This window comes from Notechis scutatus, chromosome 1 (genome assembly GCF_049901735.1).
Source record: "Notechis scutatus isolate UNSWTSFEM ecotype Mainland chromosome 1, rNotScu1.2, whole genome shotgun sequence".
NCBI classification, from domain to species: Eukaryota; Metazoa; Chordata; class Lepidosauria; order Squamata; family Elapidae; genus Notechis; species Notechis scutatus.
The window spans coordinates 26,705,842-26,732,614 of record NC_142009.1 but is presented as its reverse complement, the minus strand read 5'-3'; the positions used below and the strand labels follow the sequence as shown (position 1 = coordinate 26,732,614).

At 39.1% G+C, this 26,773-nt stretch overlaps 1 protein-coding gene across 10 annotated transcripts in view; it reads left to right on the top strand.

The window, feature by feature from the left end:
- DTNB (dystrobrevin beta) overlaps positions 1–26,773 on the top strand; it is a 120,494-nt gene that overhangs the window by 64,143 nt on the left and 29,578 nt on the right. For 3 of the 10 annotated variants that reach the window (XM_087959469.1, XM_087959435.1, XM_087959444.1), the window contains exons 11-16: positions 5,221–5,310; positions 8,279–8,369; positions 18,189–18,274; positions 20,328–20,441; positions 20,561–20,657; positions 22,404–22,424. In XM_087959469.1, coding sequence (XP_087815595.1) covers positions 5,221–5,310; positions 8,279–8,369; positions 18,189–18,274; positions 20,328–20,441; positions 20,561–20,657; positions 22,404–22,424 — 499 coding nt within the window. The remainder of the gene's footprint in view (positions 1–5,220; positions 5,311–8,278; positions 8,370–18,188; positions 18,275–20,327; positions 20,442–20,560; positions 20,658–22,403; positions 22,425–26,773) is intronic. The other 7 variants (XM_087959450.1, XM_087959479.1, XM_087959476.1 and 4 more) reach the window with 7 other exon arrangements.

Genomic DNA, 26,773 nt, shown 5'->3' with positions numbered 1-26,773 from the left:
ATTTGGGGGACTTTCAGTTTTTGTAGGAATTAATGTAGTTTCAGTGATTTTGTTGATTAACGCTTGCAATATGACCTGCAGTGTAAATAAAGTGTAAATAAATAAGAAAGTGTAAATAAAGCAGAAATTACAGTCTTGAGCAAGCTCTTCTCCGAAGGAACCAAAACTTTATATTGCTGCCTCTGGATTTGTTACTGCATAAGGAAGTAGGGACCATTTGATAGTAATCGTATGATTTGTGAAAAAAAGAAGAAACAGAAAAATGCACAATATGTCCACCTTTCATATGATATACTGCACAAGGAATTCATTCTACAGTGTGCTGTATCGACACAGATCTGTATTTCATACTGAGAAAGACAATGGAGTTACAGAGATTTAAAATACGTAATGCACCATTTGATTTAAATATGCAAAAAAAAAATAGCACATTTGTTCTGCAGAAAACTTTTTAGGATCTTTAATGCCGATGTGCATCAGAGAAATATATCCAATGAACTAAAAATGTCAGGTCCCCCTTGTCTCCCCCCCTCCCCATGTAAATTCTGTGCTGGACTGTAACAAAAGTTTTATCCATTCTAGCTTCTTGTTCCAATAGTTATCTACTGGACTTTTACAGGAAATCTAAAATTAGTTTTATAGTTTAGGTGCCCCATTCCATTTTGGGCGCTATCAAAACCATCAATTACCCATTAACTCTTGATTTCAAAAAAATATTTTTTAAAGAAAAGTATATTGAGAATATTTGAATTGTTAATAGAAACCACATATATGTGATGATAACTATCCCCCCAAAATCTTTTCCAGGCTAAACATACCCAACAATGCCAACCATACCTCTTAGGTTTTTCCTTCCAGACTCCTTACATCTTAGCTGCTCTACTTTGGAGACTTCTAGTTGTCAGTATTCTTCATAAAAGGACAACTTTACTTGTACTTATTTTCCTTGTTTTGTCAATTGTTCTACTTAAGTCCATTTGGACACAGTTCTACTTTGAAGAATTCAGTTCTTTTTCCACCTCTTGCTCCTGTCAATATCTCCTGACAACAAGCTCACCTCTTGATTTTTAAAAAATTATTATTAACATAGTCAAAACAGGGTTTTTTTCTGTTACTTCTCATTTTCTTTACAAGCTCACTTCCCTTTGTGCTTTAATCTTTGTAACTTGCTTTCTATAGATATCAGCTTCTTACTAGTACATCTCCTTTAGGATTACACCCATCTTTCATTTTGTATACGTGTCTCTTAACATTTCCTTTAGCTGAAAACTTCCAGTGGATCCATATTTTTTCAAACTTTCCTACTTAAATGCTGAAACTATTTAAACTCCATATGGTATTATCATGATTTTGCATCAAGCAAATTGGAATTAGATACGAGAGGCCTAGTTTAGTCATCACAGAATCACTCAGTTTTTAACCATTTAAATAAGAGTATCTAAAAACAGTATGCTTCCATATGAAATTGCTAGTCTTTTAAGTTCTACTATCAAGACTCCTTTTATTGCTTTCAACACTGATGTGAACAAAGACAATAGTTAAGGAATACCTTTCTTAGAGAGGCCTGTCTGAACCAGTTTAATTGAATATTAAGTGCTTTTATCTGTCCAGTTGTTCACTGAACCAGAATTTAATTTTCAGTGAACAAGAAAGGTACACTGTGTATCTACACTGGGGTTTTTTTTGCCTATATTCTCATTCTCCCTCATTGTAATCTTAGCTTTATACTTATTGCATATTTTTCAGCAGAAAAAGTTTCTGAATAGAAAGATAGAATATTTAAATTCATTCTTGTTTTGCAAATCATCTGCAAGGTTAATCTGTCTTCTGAAAATGTGATTTGTGTCTGCTAAAACCTATTGTCATCTGTGAAATGTTCGGTCAGAATAAATTGTCAACCTTGAAAAAGCAGCCACAAAACTTTCTTTTGTGTTTCTTGTCCAAATGATATACATTGTCAGCTTAATATACCTCACAGGATTGGTATGAAAATAACTGAACCTAAGAACATCTTTGAACTCCTTGAAGGAAAATTAGAATGTGAATATGATTAAGTATCTAACATTTTTATTACTTTAGCAATGTCTGTAGTCCATCTCACATTTAAAAACACTTTCAGAAGAAATGCAGAAAATGAAACACTAATATAAATGGCAACTTCAGTAGATCAGGGCTACAGATTTCTTTTACCCTCAAGATGACTGGCCTATTTGTTTTATTATGGACTATGATCAAAGATTCAAAGATGTGGGACTTCTGATTAAAAGGTGAGGCAAATAATTTATTTATTTTATTTATTTATTTGATTTGCCAATTGTTTCAAGATAATAGTTTGAATACATGGCATTGATGTGAAATGGCTCATATATGCATTGATGAAATGGCTCATAGTTTATTAGTGTAAATCATGCTAACATACACACTTCCAATAGTTTTATAAACATTTATGTTCTGCTTTCCAGCCTAGTGTCTGTTAGAGCAGATAACAATAGCATAAAATGTTTTAAGAATTAAAAACAGCAATACCAAAATTATGTTAGCAAATAGGGAAATCATCCTTTACCAGTAAAAAATTCTCAGATTTTACCCAATGGAAAACTCCTTGAAGACAGTTGGATTTCTATGCAGAAGGACCCTTGCCTGAGCTTCCCACCTTAAGTGAATGGTAACTACTTTCACTGAAGAGGAGAATCTTCTCTTCACCTCCAAAGAGACAAAGAGCCATATTACTTTGAAATATCGCCAGGCATTCATTCAGGGTGTCTGCCTCTTTTGCACGAAGGAAGCTTAATTCCTTACCTTCTGATACGGTGCTATCAGGATCTTGTGGAGGGCCCCATAGTTTATTGCACAGAGTGGCTTTAGTTGCCACTAAGGTCAACTTTATGGTGAGCTCATAAAACTGCACAAGCGAGCCAGCTGGAAAGTGTAATGACATTAAAGCAAGCTGTGGGGTCAAAGGGGAGCATTGTAAATATTCTTAGGCCATAAATGTTATTCCAAAAGGTCAGTTGCTCCAAATTGGAAAAAAAAAATCTGATTTTCAGCAGAGGCCATGAGCTGCGCAGTCCATGCTGCCTTGTGATGGTGAATGCACAGCAATTAATATTTTCTTCAGACAATTACATTACATCACAGATTATTATGAGAAGGAGAACAGCTGTAAAACTAGGAGATTAATAGATAATAGCCAAGTAAGCAGCTACTGCAGATTCCTGTCTACCTGTTTTAAGAGAAAAATCCAGTGTTTCATAAGCTTTCCTGAATATGGAAGTTGCTCTGAATGTTCCAGTTCCAGTTAATTGCTTCTGTGTACTACAGATGATGTAAATCCCTTTTGCTGTTGCTAGCAGCACTTTACTTACCAAAGAATGAATTTGTGACAATGAATACTTTTTTACAATCTGGACAAAAAGAAATCAGTTAAGAAAAAGATTTATTGAACAACAGTGTGGAGCACTATAAAGTAATCCAGCAAAATGTCATGAACCCAATCAGCCCTTTTCAAATTAATGAAATAGGGCAATTTGTTGCCCTATTTCATTACTGAATTGTTCAGTAACATTATTAAGGGTCCGCAATTAACCACTAAACATTATTTCTGTAGGAACTGCCTAATCTTGGTGCATAGAATGAGTTCTGACTCCTTCAGGACAATTTACTCAGCTCTGAGCAAGCCAGTTCCTAGGTACAGTAAGATGAAATCAGCTCAAAAACAAATACCTATATAAATATATTTCATAAGTCTTCAGGAAAGTAAAGCAGACTCCTAGTTATTGTTGTTTTTTGGTAATATGAAGTATTAGATTTCTTAAGTTCAAAATCTCCCTAAGAAAAAAATCAATTTTATGCAGTTTTTAAGATTTTTAGCTTGAATATCCAAGATGACACTACATTCATATACATCATGGGTGTCAAACTTACCTCGTCACATCATCACCTGACTTACTGTGACTTTCCCACCCTTTGCTAAAATGAGGGGTGGGCGTGCCAGCGTATGACGCATCTGCCCACGGGCCGTGAGTTTGATACCCCTGAAACCCCTACATCAACCCTTGAAAGGATGGCACAGCAAAGTAGAATATCCATAATATGCATTAATCATTTTACATTTACAAACTAATGAAATGTAAAATGTCCAAAATAATTTCCTCCACCTTGCATTTCTTGTTTCTTTTACCTCTGTGTTTGTGTGTGTGTTTGTTTTTGTGCTTTGGTTTTGGGATATCCAAAAAAGTGTTTATACCCCATGTCTAATCAGTTTTCCAAGGACTCAACTGAACTGTTTTCCTCTGTTCTTTCTGAGACCACAAATGAGGTATCTCTCTGTTCCTCCTTTTTCTCCTTATGTTAAGTCTTCTTTTATATTGTACGAAAGGAAATATATGGGAAGCAGGCCCCTTCTATCAAAGGCATCCTTTGTCTAACTAGGCCCTACTTCCATTAATGAACATCCTGCCTCTTCCATTTTCCGGTTATGTTATGTCCTATTTTGGAGGTCAGAGAGAGATAGTGAATAGAGTTTATTTTCTATCTTACAGTTGAAATGGGATCTTTTTTTCATTAGGCTCCAGCCTAATGACATAGTCCTCTGCTGACCCCAAAATATGGATATGGATTTGAATATGTAGGATTATCAAAAGAAGACTGTTTTGACTGGGTATCAAAATTGTATGTCTGTTAGAACAATGCATCTGCTAATACAGGAGTGTCAAACTCCCAGTCCGCAGGCTGGATGTGTCACACACTGGCCATGCCCACACCCAGTTTAGCAAAGGGGGGGGGGGGGAAGTCGCCTGACAGCATGAGTTTGACACCCCTGTGCTAATGCATACTAACAAAGCACAGGAGAGTGTTTATAGTTCGGGTTTGCCAAGTAAATATCCTTGCTCTTCCATGAATTAGAAACCTGTTGTGTTTTGTTTTCTAGAAATGATGCTGCTAGTTGCCTGTCAGAATTGCAGGCTCAAATTAATAGTGCAGTTTCCGAAGTGGAGAGAAAAGGAATATAATGACGGGCTACCTCATTCTTCATGTCTTGTTGATCCCTTGCTTCTAACAGTAGAGTCCTGCCTATTTAAGTCACTGCTGCCTTCTAACATTTGCATATATTAACTATTATTTTTTAATCATGTTATATTCCTCAAATAATTTACATTATTTCATTGCCTCATCTTCATTTCTGTTGAGTTTTGCTTCCTTTGCTTTCAATATCCCCAGGTTGCAGCAAAGCCTCGCCCCCTCCGATGGGCTCAGTGATGAGCATGTGCTGATAGCAGCCTATGTGAGCCAGCTACAAAGCAGCACACGGTTAGTGCTAGGCAAGCAGATTGTGTGTGGAAAGGGGTACGGGATACACAGGTTGATTATTCTTTTCCCTTTCAAAACTTTGTTGGATACCCTATATCGGCAGCTGGGCGGGCTGGCCCAGCCCATCCACTAAAACAAGTGTTAGGAAGGTCTGTGGTTATTCATTTTTATTTTATCTATGTTTGCTTGAAAATGGATTACTGATATTTTTTTTTAACAAAAGGGAGGTCTGTGACTAAATGTTATGAAGAAAAAAAGAGGCAATCTAAAAATGAGAGGTTTATGGATGCACTCATTGGATTTCAAACGAGATTGCTTTAAAGGAGATTCTGTTTTGTAACAATCTGATGGAAATTTGGAACCAATATCAAAATGAGTTTTAACTCGATTTCTTGCTATGGTTCAAGGCAAATAAATAGTGTTGGGCATGAAATATAACAATTATGAAATCTTTTAATTTCTTAAAAACTCCTAAATTTGGGGAAGCGTGAATAATGTTTCCCTATACACTTCAAATGATGAACTACTGAATTGTTATAGGGAGAATCAAGATTTCTATGGTTTGAGCTGAGTCATTGATGAGAATATGTTTTAATGGATAGCTCTAGCAGTTTTGTCTAGAAGTAATTGCAGTTCTTTTCCAAATTCCTGAATTTCAGAAATTAATTTTGATTTCTTTAAAGAGAGTCCTGGGATGAATATACTAGTGATAAACTACAATGGTGCACATCTATATTGTGCCACATTGATTTTGCCCATTCCTGCTAGATGCCTGATACTTTGATATGCAAAATAGAGTTGGGTTGCCTTATGCTGCCAAACAGCTTTTTAAAAAGAATAGTGTAAGGAAAAGAATTCCTTCCCACAGACAAAGCCAGTAGGTCCTTGCCAAAATAGGCAATGCAATATCTCTCAGCACCTTTTGATCCTCTGAGTGGGATCATTTCTAGAAGGGGCATTGTGCTATAAAGCCATGCTTCTTAAAGTGGTATTCAATTTTCCTTCCAAAATGGAAGGAAGTTGTTTATATTATATTAGAAAAAATACTTAAAGAATGGGCAGTTGCCATTCTGGAAATCAGTAGGCCAATTTCCAACATATTTACAAATATATGTCAGGCCTCCTTAGTCATTCTTCAAAGTAGAGTATACAGGAGGGTAATGGAGGAGATTGTGGTGGGCAATTCCAATATTTGACTTTTGGTGAATGAATGTCTTGTAACTTGTACTTTCCTGATAGCTTCCAGTTGATACATCCAACACTTCAAATGTACCCACAGGTCCCAGGCATTGCATGTATCTGCCATAAAATGTAGAAGCACCATAAACAGGTTTCCTTCAAAAGAAAAAAAAACCAGTATAAAACAACATTAATCAAATAAATAACTTGTTGTGACTTCAGCTTTAAAAAATCTGGGTTTACTTTTAGCTCATTGAGACATTAAAATATTTTCATTTTAATGACAGAACTTTTTTTGATACGTGGCCTTGTTCTGGTATAAGCAACTCTATCTGTCAACTGTTATGTGATCAGGTTTGTCACGGTACAGCCTGTTCATATTACAAGAACTAGTTAGGTCTAGCGAAGAAGGCACCTGCCAGGGTTCCGACGGATATGAGTTGATAGCACCAGGCTAGAAACCAGGAGGCTGTGAATTCTAGTCCCACATTAGACATGAAAGCCACCTGGGTGACTTTGGGGAGTTAGTCTCTCTCACCCCACAATGTTAAGCTAGTCCAACCAAGCTGGTTGGTCAATTCCTGTCACAACCAATGGATCAATATTTGGTCTATTCCCCCTCCCCCCCCCAAAAAAAATACCCCCAGATTCTGCACTTGGGGGGAAATGCTATGAAGGGGGGGGGGAGCCTGTTCATATTGCAGCTTTTAATCAGATTTCTGATTTAATTCTTCTTAAAAGTTAGTGTTTTCTCAGCAGTCCTGGCAATTAGCAAACCTTCAGTAGAGAAAATAATTGTCTTGTTTTGGGACCCATCTGAAGAAAAATACTGCTGGAAATTTCTTGCTTTGGCACCTGATGTGATAAATAGCTGCCCTCTTGCTACCAATCCAGTAGCAACCTGTAGTTATTCTGTCTTTCTTGTCTTAATGGCTTGAAGGATGCAATAAAGAATTGCACAATGAAAACTTAACTGGAAGCACAAGTTGTTTTTAATGTTCTCCAGCCATAAAAATCCCATTCACATTGACTGGATTTTAGGATTCCAAAGTATTTGACACTGTTTACTACATTTGTCATTGAAAAGCAAAGTACAAGATGTTTCTGCCTATTAAAATACAAGTGTTTCACTTTGGATTTTTCTTATTTTGTTTTTGCAAGCCATTCGTATGACTTCGTCATTATATATTATTCTTTTATTTCCCCTCCCCCCCATATTTCCTTTTTTAGGGGACATAATGGGTTTACGGCAGAAATTCCGCACGTAAAAATTTATGCTAATGTTATTCTACTACATTTTTTAAGAAATATGGTTTTGATATCTGCATTCGTGTTTTGAACATATGAGCCACTAACCCAGTCTTTATGCTGTGACACAAAGTCAGTGCAAGGTTATTTTTTATACTATTTATACTAAAACATCTTTTACCCATTTTTTTAAAAAAATTACATTTACATTTCAAAAATTGATACTGGAAATAGTAATGCTGGTAAATGACAAATGTTGTGAGCTTGCCTACATAAATGCAGTGTCCCCCAGAAATACTGTATGGAAAATATATTGCATTTCAACAAAATGCAGTTCGAAGCCATGATTGTAGATTTATTACTTTTTTTATGAAGAAATGAAATTGGGCATGACTTGCTCATGAGTTAAGCTTGAGAATTCATCCCAAGATACATTGCTTAAATTCTGTGACATGTTGGACAATGACTTATTTGCCTGGTGTGATTTTATATTTTGGAGTTGCAAATACCAATTGGTAAATGTGAGGTCTCTTTTGTTTAGCAGTGTCCTGGACAGTCCTAGCAGACTGGATGAAGAACATCGGTTAATTGCTCGATATGCTGCCAGATTAGCTGCTGAAGCTGGAAACGTGGTGAGCAATTGAATTTGTTTCTTGGCACCTGAGCTTTTATCTTCTTTTCTTTGATAATCAAGATACAAATGTGAGATGACTACCTAAGTTCCCAAATCCTTAGAAAACTAAATTTGCAGAAGGGCACTAAACTAGGAAATCCTGAAATCACCTTTCTTGTGTAGGGTTCCATGAACAAAGCAGTGGCTCATGCTAATATTGTATAGTGTTTGTTAAAATGAATTTATATATGTATGTATGTATGTATGTAAGTATGTATGTATGTGTATGTATGTATGTATAGTATTTAGGTTTCTTCGGGTATTTTCCCACGTCTTAATATTTGTGCTTTTATTTTAAAATATTAAAATATTTTAAGCACAAATATTAAGACATGGGAAAATATCTGAAGAAACCTAAATACCATACATATAAATATCCGTGAAAACATATATATGTGTGTGTGTGTGTGTGTGTGTGTGTGTGTGTGTGTTTTCTTAAGTTTTTGCGGGTATTTACATGTATGGTATTCAGCTTTGTTTGGGTATTTTCCCACGTCATTATACTTGTGCTTTTAAAGTTGTAGCAACGTTTCGGCAGAATCTCATCTGCCATCATCAGGCTTCTCTATTGTGTTCGTCTGTGAGTCAGACTTTTACAGTTGTTTCAGTTTTAAATTTGGGGCTAGCCTACTGCTGTGACAGAATGGTTTTTTAATTATACCACAAGAACTCAAGAAGTTGCAACACAGCAAATGACCCAGGATATCACAGCACAAGACCAAGGATACCACAGCAATAAATCTCACAAGGTCATCACACAACCCATTACCAAAGCCGTTAATACACAGGAGGCTAATGGAAAAGAGACCAAAACACAAACGACCCAGGAGATTACAACGCAGGACCCAGGATACCACAACAAAAGAACTCGCAAGCCCATCACACAACCCATTACCCAAGCTGTTAAAACACGAGAGGCTAATGGAAAAAAGATCAGTACAAAACAAACGACCCAGGAGATTACAGCACAAGATCCAGGATATCTCCACAACAAAACTCACAAGGCCATCACACAGCCCATTATACCAACATCAACTCCATCAACCAATCAAGAGGCAGCAGCGCAGCCAACCAGCCCAGCACACCAGCCCCCACCACCAGTATTTATAGAGAGATGACAGCTCCGATCACACACTGCTTGCACTGGCACGAAGCCGAAAGCACCAGCCTGAGGATGGCGAGTGGGACCTCGCCAAAACGTCACCAAGATACTCTTAATCTTACACGGGAAAAGACCCGAACACATCTAGACCTACATACCTGTACCCATGAAAATCTATGAATATATATATATATATATATATATATATATATATATATATATATATATATATATATATATATATATATATATATCTTTGGTTATTCGGGTTTTCTCCCGTGTAAGATTGGAAGTATCTAGGCAACGTTTCGATGAAGTCTCATTCATCATCTTCAGGCTTGTGTCTTTCGCTCTGTGCTTCTCAGAGTGATGTGAGCTTGCAGCTGCTTCTTCCTTTTAACTGCTAGTGGGGGTGTGACTTGATTGGGTGGGAGCTTGGCTGTGTTCTGATTGGGTGGGGGTGTGTTCTCATTGTGTTCTCATACAAACAGTGTTCTCATACAAACAAATAGAAGGAGCACCCATGGGATCACCCCTCTCACCTGTCATCGCAAACCTCTACATGGAACACTTTGAAACACAAGCTCTAGAAAAATATGATCACAAACCCAAACTCTGGCTCAGATACGTAGATGACACCTTCATAATCTGGCCACACGGGAAAGAAAAACTGAACAACTTCCTCACACACCTCAACAGCCTACACCCCAAAATACAATTCACCATGGAAACAGAAGCTAACAATCAACTTCCCTTTCTAGATGTCTTGGTATACAAAAAATCCAATGGCTCCCTAGGACACACCATCTACCAGAAGAAAACACATACAAACCGCTATCTACACGCACTCTCACACCACCACCCAGCACAGATCAATTCCGTAGCCAAGACACTCATCTCCAGAACAAAATGCTTAGCCGATGAACAACACCTAAAAACCGAACTACACACTCTCACCAACGTACTAACAGCCAATGGATTCCAAAGAAAGAAGATTACCCACCTAATCCAAAAAGAAACCCCAACCAAAATCCAAGACAGAGAACAAGAGAAACGGCAAAGCCCTCCTCCCATATATAAAAGGCACTACAGACAAAATCAGCAAGATCCTCCAAAAACACAACATTAAAACAGCATTCTGCACAAACAGAAAAATATCCACCATCCTAAGAAACCCTAAAGACAAAATCGAGTTAGAAAACCAAGGAGTATACGAAATCCCGTGCACCGCCTGCCCCACCACATACATTGGACAAACTAACAGAAGAATAAGTGCACGCATTGAAGAACATAAGAACTCAATCAAAAAAGAAGAACCGACCTCTTCCCTGGTCCAACACCTCAAAGCCACAGGACATGAGATTGACTTTAAAAATACCAGAACTATAGCCAAAACCGAACACTTCAACAACAGAATAATCAGAGAAGCCATAGAGATAGAAAAACGCCCACACAGCATGAATAAAAGAGATGACACCTCCCGCCTACCAGCCATTTGGAAACCCGCCCTCATGAACAGACGAGTACCTAACATGAAGAATGACACCAGACCCACACCCACCAGAGCCACACAAGATGCCACCACCACACTTCCACGTAAAAAGCAGACTCACACCCACACAGAAGATGAGACACGACCACGGACCAGAAGCCGCACTGCAGCTGCATCACTACCCACTTCAAACCCTCCGAGCCATACATGAAGCGAACTGACCCCCACCATGAAGATGCAGCACAACCACGAACTCAAAGCCAAACAGGAAGATCACAGCTCACCAGCTCAAATCCCCCAGCAACTAAGACTAACCTGAGCACAACCAAGCCCCCACCTGAACAGAACACACCTCCAGCCAATCAGAACACAGCCAACCCCCTACCAATCAGAACACAGCCAACCCCCTACCAATGAGAACACACCCCATCCAATCAGAACACAGCCAAGCCCCCACCCAATCAAGTCACACCCCCACTAGCAGTTAAAAGGAAGAAGCAGCTGCAAGCTCACATCACTCTGAGAAGCACAGAGCGGAAGACACAAGCCTGAAGATGATGAATGAGACTTCATCGAAACGTTGCCTAGATACTTCCAATCTTACGGGGAGAAAACCCGAATAACCAAAGATCCACATACTAATACCATGAGAACCTCAGAAAACATATATATATATATATATATATATATATATATATATATATATATATATATATATATATATATATGTGTGTATGTGTATGTGTGTGTGTGTGTGTGTGTGTGTGTGTGTGTGTGTGTGTGTAACATTCATGCGGTAGGATCCTTGCAGTCTTTTTGTGATAATGTACCACAGAGCAAATGCATAAGATAGATCCCAAAGAAGAATTTATGATTGCCACTTAAGTATAAGTGAGTAGTGTGCTGCAGCTGCCAAAAAGGCAAACACAATACTAGGCTGTATCTACAGAAGAATAGCATCAAGATCACAGGAAGTAATAGTACCACTCTATACTACGATAGTGAGACCACATTTGAAATGCTGCATCCAGGTCTGGTCACTCCAATACAAAAAGATCTGAGGTCCTAGAAAAAGTGCAAAGAAGAGCAACAAAGATGGTGAGGGGCCTTCATCATAAGAGCCATGGTGGTGCAGTGGTTAGAATGCAGGTTAAGTCTGCCAACTGCCAGCAGTTCGATTCTTAATGGCTGACTCAGCCTTCCATCCTTCGGAGGTCAGTAAAATGAGGGCCCAGATTGTTGGGCACAACATGCTGACACCGTAAACTGCTTAGACAGGGTTGTAAAGCACTATGAAATGGTATACAAGTCTAAATGCTATTGCTGTACAATGAACTACTAAGCGAACTAAGCATGTTTAAACCAAGGATGACATAATAGCAGTCTTCCAGTACTTGAAGAGTTGATACAGGAACGAAGGGGTTGATTTGTTCTACATAATATCTGAGGGCAGGACAGGAAACAAAGGTGGAAGCTTATCAGAAATAAATTCAACCTGGAAATAAGAATGGATTTTCTGATAGTGAGAATGATTAATCAATAGAACAGCTTGCTCCCCGGATTTGTGGGTGTTCCATTGTTGAAGGTTTTCAAGAAAAAATTGGAGAACTATTTGTCCGGGATGGTATAAGGACTCCTGCCTTGAGCAGGGAATTGAACTAGAAAACCTCCAAGTCCAAGGTCCTTTCCAACCCTATGATTCTATGAATTCCAATGGACAGTGCTGTGATACACCGTTAGTCCGGGGTGGGTGGGGGTGGAACCAGATCAAGCTGAAATATCAGGCTGAGATATGTAGCATAGCTTTCTAGCATGGTGCTTCCATTGCTCTGTCAGATCATGAAGACCATTTTTGGGGGTCTCCTGATCACAATCCGATGCCAGGTATTGAGCATGCAGAATGCTCCATGGATAAAGTGTACAGACATGTGCACACACACACACACACATATACACACACACACACACAAGCATACACTTTCAAAAAGGGAAACGTCCACATAATTTAAAGAATGAAAGATAAGCAGGATTGTTACAATTAAAAACCATACTATTTCAGAGTCCTAATATAAAAAGATGTTGAGACTCTAAAGTGCAGAGAAGGGTAATGAGATAATTAGGGGACTGAATGCTAAAACGTGAAGAATGGTTTTAGGAACTGGGTATGTCTAGTTTAATGAAAAGAAGGACTAGGGGAGACATAATAGCAGTGTTCTGATATCTCAGGGGCCGCCACAAAGAAGAGAGGATCAGCCAATTCTCCAAAGCACCTGAAGGCAGGACAAGAAGCAAAGGATGGAAACTAATCAAGGAGAGAAGCAACCTAAAACTAAGGAGAAATTTCCTGACAGTTAGAACAATTAATCAGTGGAACGACTTGACTCCAGAAGTTGTATGTGCTCCAACACTAGAGGTTTTTAAGGAGAGATTGACCAACGATATGTGTAAAAGTATAGGGTTTCCTGCTTAAGCAGGTGGTTGGACTAGAAGACCTCCAATGTCACTTTCAACTCTGTTATTTTGTTATTAATATTCTCTTATATTCTTTTGCTGGCAAGTTTAGAAATAGTACCATCCAAAATCATTTTCCAACTGATTTATGTTTTTCGTTGCCTTGAGTGTCACTGAGCAATGTGTGCCCTGAGATGGGAGTCTATATGCTCTCGAATATGAGTGCCACTTCTCACCTCTTGAGGATCGCTGTCCTTCAGTGAGTCAGCAAGATGAATGCTTTCTATATTTATCAGCTCCTCAATTCTTCCTGAGCAGATTGCAACAACTGTCTGTGTAAACTAGAGGTATAAATGAAATATGCCATGTCCCATATCTCTAAATTAAGATGTAAGAGAATAACAGATAATCAGAGTTGGAAGGGACCTTGTAGGTCATATGTTTTATATTATAACAGGTGTTTCCACAAAATCACATTTTAATTGAGTATTAGTAAATTTTTAATTGCTAACAATGCCCGACATTTTTTTCCCAAAAGCTTTATTTCCTGAAAAACCTTTGGCAATTAAGATAAATCAATTCAAACTGAACAAAATATAATTTCAGAATGACTGTATCACAGGAATCTTGAGAAATATGACATTACTTTTTAATGATTATAATGTAATGGAAACTCTATGTTTCCAACACATTGCATGAGTTCAACAGGCTTAAAGTGTTTTGCTGCTGATTTTTTTTATTGTATGATGTCTGATGCATCTTACTGCATTGTTCAACAATAATCAGCCAGCATTGATGGATTCCAATTGTCCTCATACCATTTTTCTATTCTGACAATGTTTTGGTGAAACCTTTCCCTTGTTTGTTACTGACTGCATATAGATCTTTGGGAAAGAATTTCAAGTGTAAATGCAGAAAATGAATCCTTGGTGATACGTTGTGCTTCATGGTCTTGTATGCTGAAAGAAGTTTGTCAACCAGCTGAATGTACTTTAGTGCTCTGTAGTTTATTTTATTATTTATTTTATTTATTTGATTTGCCAATTGTTTACAAGATAATAAGTATAAGTGTATACATAGTTGTGAATACATGAAATGGATACATATAAGAAAAATAAAAGAAGAATAAGAGAAACAATAGGACAGGGACGGTAGGCACGTTGGTGCGCTTATGCACGCCCCCTACAGACCTCTTAGGAAAGGGGTGAGGTCAATAGTAGACAGTCTAAGGTTAAAGTTTTTGGGGTTTGGGGAAGAAACTACAGAGTCGGGTAGAGTATTCCAGACATTGACCACTCTATTGCTGAAGTCGTATTTCCTGCAATCAAGTTTGGTGCGGTTAACTTTGAGTTTATATCTATTGTGTGCTCTTGTGTTGTTATGGTTGAAGCTGAAGTATTCATTGACAGGTAGGACATTGCAATGTATGATTTTATATACCATGCTTAAATCAGACCGAAGACGGCATAATTCAAGGTTTTCTAGTTCTAGAATTTCAAGTCTGGTGGCATAAGGTATTCTACAACGAGTAGAGGAGTGGAGAACTCTTCTTGTGAAATATTTCTGGACTTTCTCAATTGTGCTAATATCAGATACGTAATGTGGGTTCCAGACTGATGAACTGTATTCGAGTATTGGTCTAGCAAATGTTTTGTATGCTCTGGTTAGTAGTGTGATATTACCAGAGAAAAAGCTACGTAGGATTAGGTTAACAACTCTTAATACCTTTTTGGCTATGTAGTTGCAGTGGGCTCTAGCACTTAGATCATTAGAGGTGAGTATTCCAAGGTCCTTTACAGAGCTTGGGTCATCAACAAGATCTTGACTATTCAGCTTGTATTTTATTTTCTGATTTTTTTTGCCAATATGTAAGACAGAGCATTTATTTGTTGAGATTTGAAGTTGCCATTTCTGAGTTACCATTCTGATACATAGCATTTATTTGTTGAGATTTGAAGTTGCCATTTCTGAGTTACCATTCTGATACATAGTCAAGATCTTTTTGTAGGATAGCAGTATTGTCTGTGGTATTGAACAGCTTTACATCATCAGCGAAAAGAATGCAATTGTTCTTAATATGATCACAGAGGTCATTTATGTAGAGTATGAAGAGAGTTGGTCCTAGAACACTGCCTTGGGGGACACCACTATTGACAGGTACAGAATTTGATAGGACGCTCCCAATTTTGACCATTTGTTGTCTGTTTGCCAGGAATGCTTCTATCCAGTTATGCAGTTGTCCAGAGATATGTCCATAGTTGCCAAGAAAATTCTCAACAACATCCTTGAATGCTTTCCAACCAATTTTCCCTGATCCTATTAACATATCTTTGAACTGTTTGTCATTGATGATGTATCTGATCTAACAAAAATGCCTTTCTTAATCTTGACATCCATTATTTTTTAGAAACATCTGTCTTATATAACAAAAACCTTCACCTTTCTTGTTCATTGTTTTCACAAAATTTTCACAAAATTGTTCATCGGTACAAGTTTTTATGTGAAGTAGAGGCACAGATATCTTTGTTGGGCAAAGTGCCACATTCATGTGCCACATTTTTCTGTTCTATCTTTTGGAGTGGCCATTTCTTTTTAATGTAATGTTACTCTCTTGTATGGCTGTTCTATTCACATACGTATTAATAGCAGTACTTTGTATATCCTAGTTGCATTCCAAGGAGCAGAACCACTACTTTTAGATTTCCACAGATTTCCACAGTTGCATTTGGTGTACTGTATGTACTTCAACAACAGTTCCATGTTTTCATATGTTTCTTTCATATGTGCAGCATAGCCAACAGTTACTGAAGGGTGTACATTGGCATTGTGTAAGAAGACAAGCTTGATACTTAATACCGATGGATCAATAGAGATGCCATTAAGGACGATGATAGTTATTGTTTGAAGTGATCTGGAGGAGAATGCTGTAAAAATGTTTTATTAAATGAGGAAGAGCAACAATAGGTAAAGGTTCCCCTTGCACATACGTGCTAGTCGTTTCCGACTCTAGGAGGCGGTGCTCATCTCGGTTACAAAGCCAAAGAGCTACGCTGTCTGAAGACGTCTCCGTGGTCATGTGGCTGGCATGACTAAAAGCCAAAGGCACATGGAACGCTGTTATTTTCCCACCAAAGTGGTCCCTATTTTTCTACTTGCATTTTTTACATGCTTTCAAACTGCTAGGTTGGCAGAAGCTGGGACAAGTAACAGGAGCTCACTCTATTATGCAGTGCTAGGGATTCGAACTGCCGACCTTTCTGACCGACAAACTCCGCGTCTTAGCCATTGAGCCAATCTTGTTTAATACTTGGCTATCTATAGTTAGCTGGCTAAATGTTGGGACTTAGAATATGGCTGGGCAGATGTGATAACACTTCGCTGTTTTGAGGTTTTTACAGTGTATCAGAATATTTAATGCCTGGGAGTGCCTCTGGTTAAAATCATCAGATTGCATCAGATACAGCCCTGTTCATCCTTTATGGAACTGGGATTCATATAGTTGAAAACCATGCTGGAATATTTAGTCAATGTGTATTCAAAGTCTTTTTTTCAAAAGATTCTCTAATCACAGCCAAGAAAAAAAAACCTTTTCAAAAGAAGGTAAAATATTTTGTGGATTAAAAGAATCTTTAATTTCTTTTTTACCTGTGTGGAGCACAATTTATCCTCCCTTCTTTTCCCATATAGACTTTGAGGGATAATACAGTTAGACCATTCTTCAAACATGACTGTAGTAAATAGTAATAAAAAAAATCCATTCCCTTACTAATGCTCACATTTATGATTGATTTAATTGGGACTGATGGAGTGGTGGGATTCAATTTTTTTTACTACAGGTTCTGTGGGTGTCGCTTGGTGGGGGTGGCAGGGGAAGGATACTGTAAAATCTCCACTCAGAGGTAGTATTTGCTGGTTCTCCGAACTACTCAAAATTTCCACTACTGGTTCTCCAGAACTGGTCAGAACCTGCTGAATACCACCTCTGGACTGATGTTGCCTTAGGAAACATCCTGTAGGAAAAAAACTTCTTCCCAATTAGTAAAAGCAAAACAATTAAAGAGTACATTGAAGGCTTATTGAATTAGGGATCATGGGGTGTTCTCTATAGCAGTGATCCCCAACCTTTTTGACGCCGCGGCCCGGTACCGGCATCAGCTGGGTGCCGCGGCCCGGTACCGGCATCAGCTGGGCGCCGCCATCTTTTTTTGATGAAAAAGTGCTTCCGGTGAGCTTTCTACCCGGAAAAGCTCACCGGAAGCGCTAGCGCCACCATCTTTTTTTGATGAAAACGTGCTTCCGGTGAGCTTTCTACCGGAAAAGCTCACCGGAAGCACTTTTTCATGAAAAAAAGATGGCGGCGCCCAGCAAGCCAGCGGCCCGGTAGGAGTTGTTCCGTGGCCCGGTACCGGTCCGCGGACCGGTGGTTAGGGACCCCTGCTCTATAGGATAAGATTTTAGGATCCAGAAGGCCAACCATCCCATGTTCTCCCCCCATGTCAGTTTCTTCTAACAAGGTGCTTCATTGAGTTTCTCTCTTTGTACATTTTCCCCTGCCATTCTTGCCAGATGTTGAGAAACTGCTCACCAAAGCAATGTGAGCATGGAACCAAGCAACTTTTTTCTTTTATTAGCTTTTTCATGAGTTTTCCATAGAAGCATAACTCTTGTGTTTCTCTGCATATTCTAGGCAGAATTCAGTCAGTCTATTTAAATGTTGCCTGTTTTTTTACCAGACACGGCCACCAATAGATCTGGGGTTCAATTTTGATGCTAACAAACAGCAAAGGCAACTGATAGCAGAACTGGAAAACAAGAACAGGTAAGATATTAGGAGAGTAGGAGAGAGAATGTCAGCTTTTATGGGCTCTTAAGGAAGCAAACTTTCTTCATCCTGACCTAATTGGCTGAGGTGCTTACTTACTGCTATAGTCCTGATTTTCCTCCTTCCATAAATCTATCTGTCTATCTATCTCTTTCTTTCTCGCTTTTCCTTCCTTCCCTCCTTCCCTGCTCATCTCAGGTTCAAGGTGACTATATTTTAGGGAGATAGAGCTGGTTTGGTGGTTTTTATGGGGTCCAAGCCGCAAACTGAGTTTGCTGGATACTGATACTGATTGTTAATCAATGAGGCAAATTTCTCATGTTTCCTAATAAGCCATATGCAAAATCCATCCCTTTGATGATATGATTTCAGCCATTTATATTTGTTTCTTTAAAAGTTTTGTCTGGCCACCCATCTTAGAGCACAACTCTGGGCATCGCCATTTGTTAGATGGAAAGTGTAAAACAAATATATGTTTTATATTTTAAATATGCCTTATAACAGTGATGGCTAACCTTTTTGTCATCGTGTGCCGAAAGTGTGTGCGCCCACACCCATAATGCAATTCGCGTGTGACTCCCCCCACATGCCCCACCCCCTGCGCATGCATGCACACTCCACCCGCCCATGTGCATGCGCATGTGCCCCCACGCGGATGCACGAGCAACCCTCCTGCGCCCTGTTTTGGGCCTAGTAGACCATCCTGCAACCTCCCGGGAACAAAAACGGGCTGCGGGAGGGGACGTGCCACCCCGTGCATGCGTGCATGATCCCGCACATGTGTGCATGTCTCCCGCATGCGGCACGTCCCCTGTGCATGCACATGTGTCTACCACATGCGCCCCGGGCCCCTTGCATACTCTGCGGAGACCTGAAAATCAGCTGGCCAGTGGGAGGCACGCGTGCATGTTTGGTGGAGCTGACCTTGGCGACAGTTCGCTTGCCTGCAGAGAGGGCTCTGCGTGCCACCTGTGGCATGCGTGTGCCATAGGTTTGCCATCCTGGCCTTATAATGTACTAAGCATATTAAAATAATAACAAAACTATGTCTCCAAGGCTCGGGTGGGGGGAAACCTAGGTCATCCTATTTGCATGATGGCATGACTGCCTCACCTAGTATTTTCAACTCCCTACTCCCAAAGATCTACTAGATGTATTTGGGGAGTCACAAGTCTGGAATGAATCAAAGGACCTCTCATACTGGTTGTTTGAGAACAACCAGTATATAATGGCATCTTATATGGGAGAGATAGGGAGCATTAAAAATTAAAAAATAATAAAATATAATAATGTCTGCTGCCTCTTCAGAGAGCAGTAAACAGTGATCAATATTAATGGTTTCTGATAAACTAACATTCAGTTCCCTTTTAAAAGTTATTCAGTTTGGGGTTGTTACTACCTCCAATGGCTGCCCTTGTTTTTCGCAATTTAATTGTGCGCTATGTGAGAAAAGATTACCTTCTTTTTGTCTTGCAGATACATGACCTTGAGTTTTAACACTGTTACAGAAGAAAAGTTCTTCCATGTTAGCTAAACCATGCAAGATTATATGTATCTGTATTATACTTCCCTTTATTCTCTTTTCCAATCTAAAGAGCCCCAGGTGTTGTAATCTCCCCCTCGTAGGGAGCCATTCCCCCAATCATTAGTTGCCCCATTTTGCACATTTTATAATGCTATAATACTCTTTGTAAGGTGCAGTGATCAGAACTGAGCACAACACAGCAAATGTGACCTCAGCCCATAGATTTCTATAACAACATTATTATATAGACATTTCTGTTTCCAGTTCCCTTCCTAATGGTTTCAACCATGGGATTTGTCTTGTTTTATAGCAGCTGCACATAAGAGTGATTTTTTTCATTAAGCTATCAATCCTGATTCCAACACCCTTTTCCTTGTCAGCCCCTACCAGCTTAGACTTTATTAATGTATAGGAGGATATATTTGGAGTATCAACCGGCCCTTTTCAAACTCTGAAAAGCACATCCAGGGTATTTGAGTAAAAAAGAAGAATCGTGTTTTACTAATTTCAGATTTATTTTTCTAGAGAAATACTTCAAGAAATCCAACGCCTCAGACTGGAACATGAACAGGCTTCCCAGCCAACACCCGAAAAAGCCCAGCAGAATCCAACTTTACTGGCTGAATTAAGGCTATTGCGGTAATCAACCAACCTCTCCCACATTAATTTAGGATAGTGATTACAGAAGCGATGATAATCAGAACAGAAAGGACAAGATAACAAACTAATGAAATTATCCGTTTATTAATCTTGAATAGGCAAAGGAAAGATGAATTGGAACAACGAATGTCTGCTCTTCAGGAAAGTCGAAGGGAACTGATGGTACAACTGGAAGGGCTCATGAAGCTGCTAAAGGTATATCATGCCTGCACTCATCCTATGGCCAATGTACCTGCGGTGCTACTTGGCCATCTGTGTTGTGAACTTCTATTTCAGTCCTTGGAGCGTGCTTTTTCAACTGATCTCTTTTTATCTGACATTTGAAGGGATTGGATTTGGGATTTGCTGCATACAAAACCTTGTGTTCTTTCACCAGAGATGTTGGCCAGTGTTCTGATATGAACTAGTTTAGTTGCTGAAGCATATAGGAATAGCATAGATCTGAGGTGGCTCTTGTGCTACATTTTGTCTTTGGTTAATAGGAGTGAAATTGCTTGTTGCAGCGTTTAGCACTTGCTGTGTTTCCCTCCTCGCACCATTCTTGCTTCTTTCTGACCAAAAAACAGTCCAGGTTTCTACTTCATGCAGGAACTCTAAAGCTAGATCATCTCAAAAGAGGATTGCCCAGCATCCGCTAAAAGGCTCTTATGAGGAAGAACTCACCCTATATCTCTAACTTAAGGAATATTTTTTTTTGTCTCCAAGGCTACGGTCTCTTGGTGTAATCTATTGAGGGCTACATGCTAGGAATGGCTGCAATCAGGGCCAAATGTGGGTGGGACAATCTTTTCTCTCCATGCCTCTTCCACTGGCACTGCTGGAGGAGGGATAGATTATTTTGCAAGAGACCTGAACTAATTGCTTGCAGAGGGCTTTTGAAATTAGGTCGAGAGCTGCATGGAACTTTAGGGACAGAGCTTTTCTACTCTACTCTACAAAGTTGATTTCACTGATGGTTTGCTGATACTGATAGAAAAACCTATTGAAATCTGAAATCTCCTCTTATAATTTAAGTCCTTAAATACAGCCATGCCCTCTGGGACAGCAGGCAGCAATTCATCTTCTTTTTCTATCAAATCTTTGAAGACTCCTGTCCTGACCCTACTCAATTTTTTTCCCATGTTCTGTCATCATTTCCTCACGGGTTTTGTCTTCCATATTCCTGAACATTTTAGTTCCTAACATCTGAATCTGATCCACTGTATCTATAAAATACTTATTTAATTTAGTACTTAAATTAACCCTCCTGTGGATTGGAATATAGATATTTTTCTGTGAGGGTCTTGGAGCACTTCCTTTTTATGCTTCTTTTCACCATTTGAAAATAGACTGAGAGTGTTTAATTATTTGAGCATTTGTCCAATGAATTAATAACAAATGTTTTCACAGAATTTGGAGATGAACCAACAAGATTTTCTCTTATTCATTCATTCAGATCATGGTTTAGGGCCATTAGAATTAGGATTGGAAAAGAATTTTAAAAGAGGTTGCTTCATAAGAATAATAAATTTGAAAGTGATAAGTGGTCAATGTGAACTTGTTATATATTATACTATATATTATCTCTGATATCACACCAAGTTGCTTTGAATAACAATTGCTAGGGAGAAGGTATAAAACAAACCAATTGTGTTCGTGATTTGTTTTGTGGACTTATAAGCATGTTTGATCATTGGGGGGACAAAAAGTTTGATTCAAATGGACATGTCTTACCTAGCAAATTCTTGTGTTTTCATGTGACCATAAATCCTCTAGGTGTGAGACACTGACAAGAAAAAAACCTAAGGTCTGGTAGTGTTTTATATCCTTATCCCTTGTTCCTTATGTGTTAAGTCACATTGGTGTCCCCTCTAATACTCAACTGTGTTTGTGTTTTCAAGATAACAATTGTCCTTTCTTTTTTCTTTTTCTCTCTCATGTTCCAATTACAATTCTCTATAGGAAGAAGAACAAAAACAGGCAGTAAGTTAACAGCCTTAACCCTCATTTTTCTTTGATTATGCATGAAACATTTGGGTGTTACGTTGGTCATGATAGGGTTAGATGCAAATAAATTCAGCAACATAGAGTCACATTTTTATATCATTTATTCCTACCAACCTATGAAGCATAAACTTATTAACCCTTGACACAACTACTTCTCATTTCGAATGAAATTTGTTGCCTGACAGTATAACTAACAAGACCTTCTTCCAGGTTTTTAAATGTATATATCTGACAAGATTTAGAGGTTCAGTCCCTATTCTATATTCTGGTTGCTTTCTTTGACCTGAGATCTCTGATAGCAACTTTTTCCCTTTATGAATCTTGCATTTGCCTGATGGCCATGAATAAGTACCTAAAAACGACTGTTCTGGGCTTTGGAGGCTCTGAGCCTTGCAAGCGTGAGGAGAGCTCAGCAAAGCTCCAAGTTTCAATGGCTCAGAAGGAGGAGCAAGTGCCTTCCTTCTTCAAGATGTCCTATAAATCAGCTCAGTATTAACTCTGATTACACTCCAGAGGGAGCCCTTTTTCTTTCCTTAGCAAGCACCCATTACTGCAGCAGCTCTGTTTGTGGCAGAATTGATTTAAGCTTCAAGGTATACAAGAAACTGAGTCTGGGAAAATTAGACATATTTGTTATATCTGGAAATAAATCTGATGATAGATCCATCACTGAAGCAAATATACTTCTAGAAACCCCACATTAAAAGTTTACTTTGCTGACATGAAGCTAAGATAACTTCCATCTGTGCTATTGGTGCAAATCTAATGCATTCTAATGTCTGATAGTTTCTCATTCTGCCCATTTGTTCTTATGGTCTGTCAACATAGAGCCAAATGGAAGGTGGTACTTTTAGTCTGCCAAATGTATATGAAGGTGAAGATCAAAGAGACTTGTTTGCTACAATTGTCTTCTTAATTTCCTCTGCCCCCACAATACCATTAGCCCATTTGCTCATTCCTGCTCTCTGGACAAGGTAAACACCTATCAACCAGGAAAAGAAAATGGCCTTTGAATGTTTATTTTTATTGATTTAATTAATGTAAAATATGTATATGGCCATCCATGTTATATATGACTTCAAGCGGCGAACAATAATTTAATATATTAACAATAAAACAAAGAAACAATGATAACTATCAATACATTACGATGATATCAAAGTCTCAGTAAAATAAAAGCAGAAACATGCAAATGATATGAACTAGGTTCATTTAACATACTAGCTCAAAGCTTGGTAAAAATGTCAGGTCTTTAAGGCTTATGGAAGGCCAACAGAGTCCAGACTATTTGTATTATGGGGAATGGGGTTCCATAAGTCACTCAAAGAGAAGGCATATATCCTGGATTTCATCATTTACCATTTTTTTCCTGACCAGATGCTTCCAAATAGTCTTCAAGGGCAGCCCATGTGATGTATATTGTAGTAGTCCAGAGAGGAGGTGACTAAAGAATGAGTAACCGGAAGTCAATTTCCCAGGCTAGAAATGTGTGGAATTGGCGCACAAGATATCCTGTTTCCCAGAAAATAAGACCTATCCTGAAGATAAGCCCTAGCATGTTTTTACATGAATAAGCCTTATCCCCAAAATAAGCCCACTTAAGAGCCTGCATAGCTGGCTGGCCACCCATTCTGTCTGGTTGCTCGTAGTGCTGTAGCCACGAGGCAAGGCAGGAGTAGTGGTGGAGCTGCCACACACACCCTGTACCAGCTTACCTCAGGGGCCCCATAGCCAGGCCATCCACATCCTAACACCTGCCTCGCAATGGTAGCACCAGTAGCCACGCGCCAACCCACTTCTGCTTGCTTGCTTGCAGCCGCAACGGAGTAGGAGTCTGAGTGGTGTGTTGGTGCCGCGAACCAGGTGTCGGGGCATGGATGGCCTGGCTGCGGGGGCCCTGAGGTAAACTAGCATGAAGCAGCTCCACCACCCCACCCCCGCCTTGTAGTGGCGGCACTAGCATGCTACGCAGCCTGCTCCACCGTAAGTAAGCAGCAGAATTGAGCCTCCTGTACATGGGGGGGGGGAATTAAGATACCCCTGAAAATAAGCCCTAGTGGTTATTTTGGGACCCAAAAGAAAATAAGACCCTGTCTTATTTTCAGGGAAACACGGGTAGATTTGTGCAAGGGCCCTCTTGGCTACAGTTATCACCTCCTCTTTGAATAGGAGCTACAAGTCCAGGAGGACCCCCCCTCCCAAAGTTGCATACCAATTCTGGTTGGGAGAGTGCATCCTCATTCAGAGTTGGAAAGGAGCAGATGAAAAATCTCCAGATGCAGAAGGCTTCAAGGCCTATAGCCAGAGGAACCCCTATCTCCTTCCCTCAGGGACGCCTTCACCATTACATAGGCCCAACCATATATATCACCTCCCAGGTGGTGGTAACCAACCAGAGAAGGGACATTGATTTAAAGCAAATGTGATTGAACAAATATGACCTTGATGGCCTTGTTCACGTCACAGGACTAATAGCCTAAAACTTTTCCAAGATAATGAGGCAAGACTACCTCTTACCCAATTATATAAATCAATCCAAGTAACTTTATTCTACAGATGTTGAATATAGACCTCGCAGTGGCTTTGCAAAGTTTCCTTCGGTCCCTCCTTAAGTAGAACATACCAAATCATCCTAATCAGGACTACTGTTTGCCTGTCTTCTTAAAATCACTGAATATTATACTATGTATCTCCTTGGGAGAGAAAATATGCATAAAAATTGAAGATCTGCTGTTCAGGCAGTCACACATGTGGATTGGTTATTCCACATATGATATTAACAATAAGAATTAATTTGGTTCCAATGTTACCAGTGCTCATTCAACCTTATGAAAAGATCCATCTTTTAGAGCATATTTGAGATGTTTTGACATAAATTTCTTTCCAGAACATGAAAGATAGGACTGTTGTTCTGAATTGCTATCTTCCCCAGCTTGCCTTTTTCCCCCCTTGATTCCCAACTCATCCATTCACCAGCAGGCTTTTAAGTTTTGAATTCTATGCCCAGTGAAATACAAGACATCTTGGTTACACCTCCTGAAATAGAAGTCCCAATAACAAAAGGGCAGGGATACTTGATTGGATTATGAGAGAAATGTATGGGATATAATATGTCATATATTTCCAAACTGGATTAGGAAAAAAGGGCTCACCCAAATTAGTTGGGGTTGGAAGGAGTGGGTTTTCAAGACTTCACTATTTTAATTCTTATGTCTGCTAGTATATCTTACGTAGATTATTGTCTTATGTCTGCTAGTATATCTTACGTAGATTATTGTCATGTTTTTAAAACCTGAAAGTATGCTTTGAACCCAGTGCTAAATGGTAAAACACAATGAAGGCTGGTTCATCACACTGCAATCTGCAGAAAGATTACCTTCCAGGTTAACTTGGCTGCAAAGGATTGGTCCTGGGAATCAGCTAAACAAATCAGGCATAAGCCGCTTCAGCTGAGGATTATGGTCCCATTGCTGGAACAGAGAAAAGATAACTGTTTGTATTTTTTTACTTAGACAATGAAATTAATCTGCAATGATATTACTAAAAACATCATGATAAAACATTCGTTGACATCTTAAAAAGGTGGGTTTAGACTACAGCAATCAAAGTCCGTGGAGGTTTCATCTAGAACTGAATCTTCGTGAGATTTAGAGAGTCCTTCTTGATTCCTGGAAAGTGCAGTCTTGCAGTTTTAAACCCTTCAAAGATACTCCACAGAAGCTTTTAATAGTCTGTAAGGTGCTAGAAGAGTACTGTTTTTGCCCTATGTTTTTTTTTCCTGAGTTTGTGCTAGTTCTGCAGGGAAAACTTAAAGTCACATAATAAGAATTATTTTATTATTCTTTTAAAAGGAGATTGGACAGACATTTGTCCAGAATAGTGTAAGATCTCCTGCTTGAACAGGGGATTAGAATAGAAGATCTCTAAGATCCCTTCCAACTCTTATTCTGTGATTCTGTAAAATTCCTGGGATGCTTGCTTTTGATTGCTAGTTCTTTTCTCTGCGTATAGTGCTACACTTGGGGTGGGGGGGGAAGAGCTCCATTTAAGCTTTTTTTTTTTAAAGCTGCTTTGCACATTCTCATGGAACATTGCACTATGAATCAGACAAGGGTGCTGGATTCCCCCTCCATCCCTGCCCCCAATGTGAGAGATGCCTGTGCCTGGAATCATTTGATTTTCCAGGTGTTAAATATGTCATGGAGGCAGGTTAGGAGCTGCTTCAGTGAGGTAGCTAGTCACTGGAGGCTGTAGTTGGTTCTACATCCTGCCCCACACACATACAAGCCACTCATTTGCATTTAGGGGGGAAATACCTTTGCTAT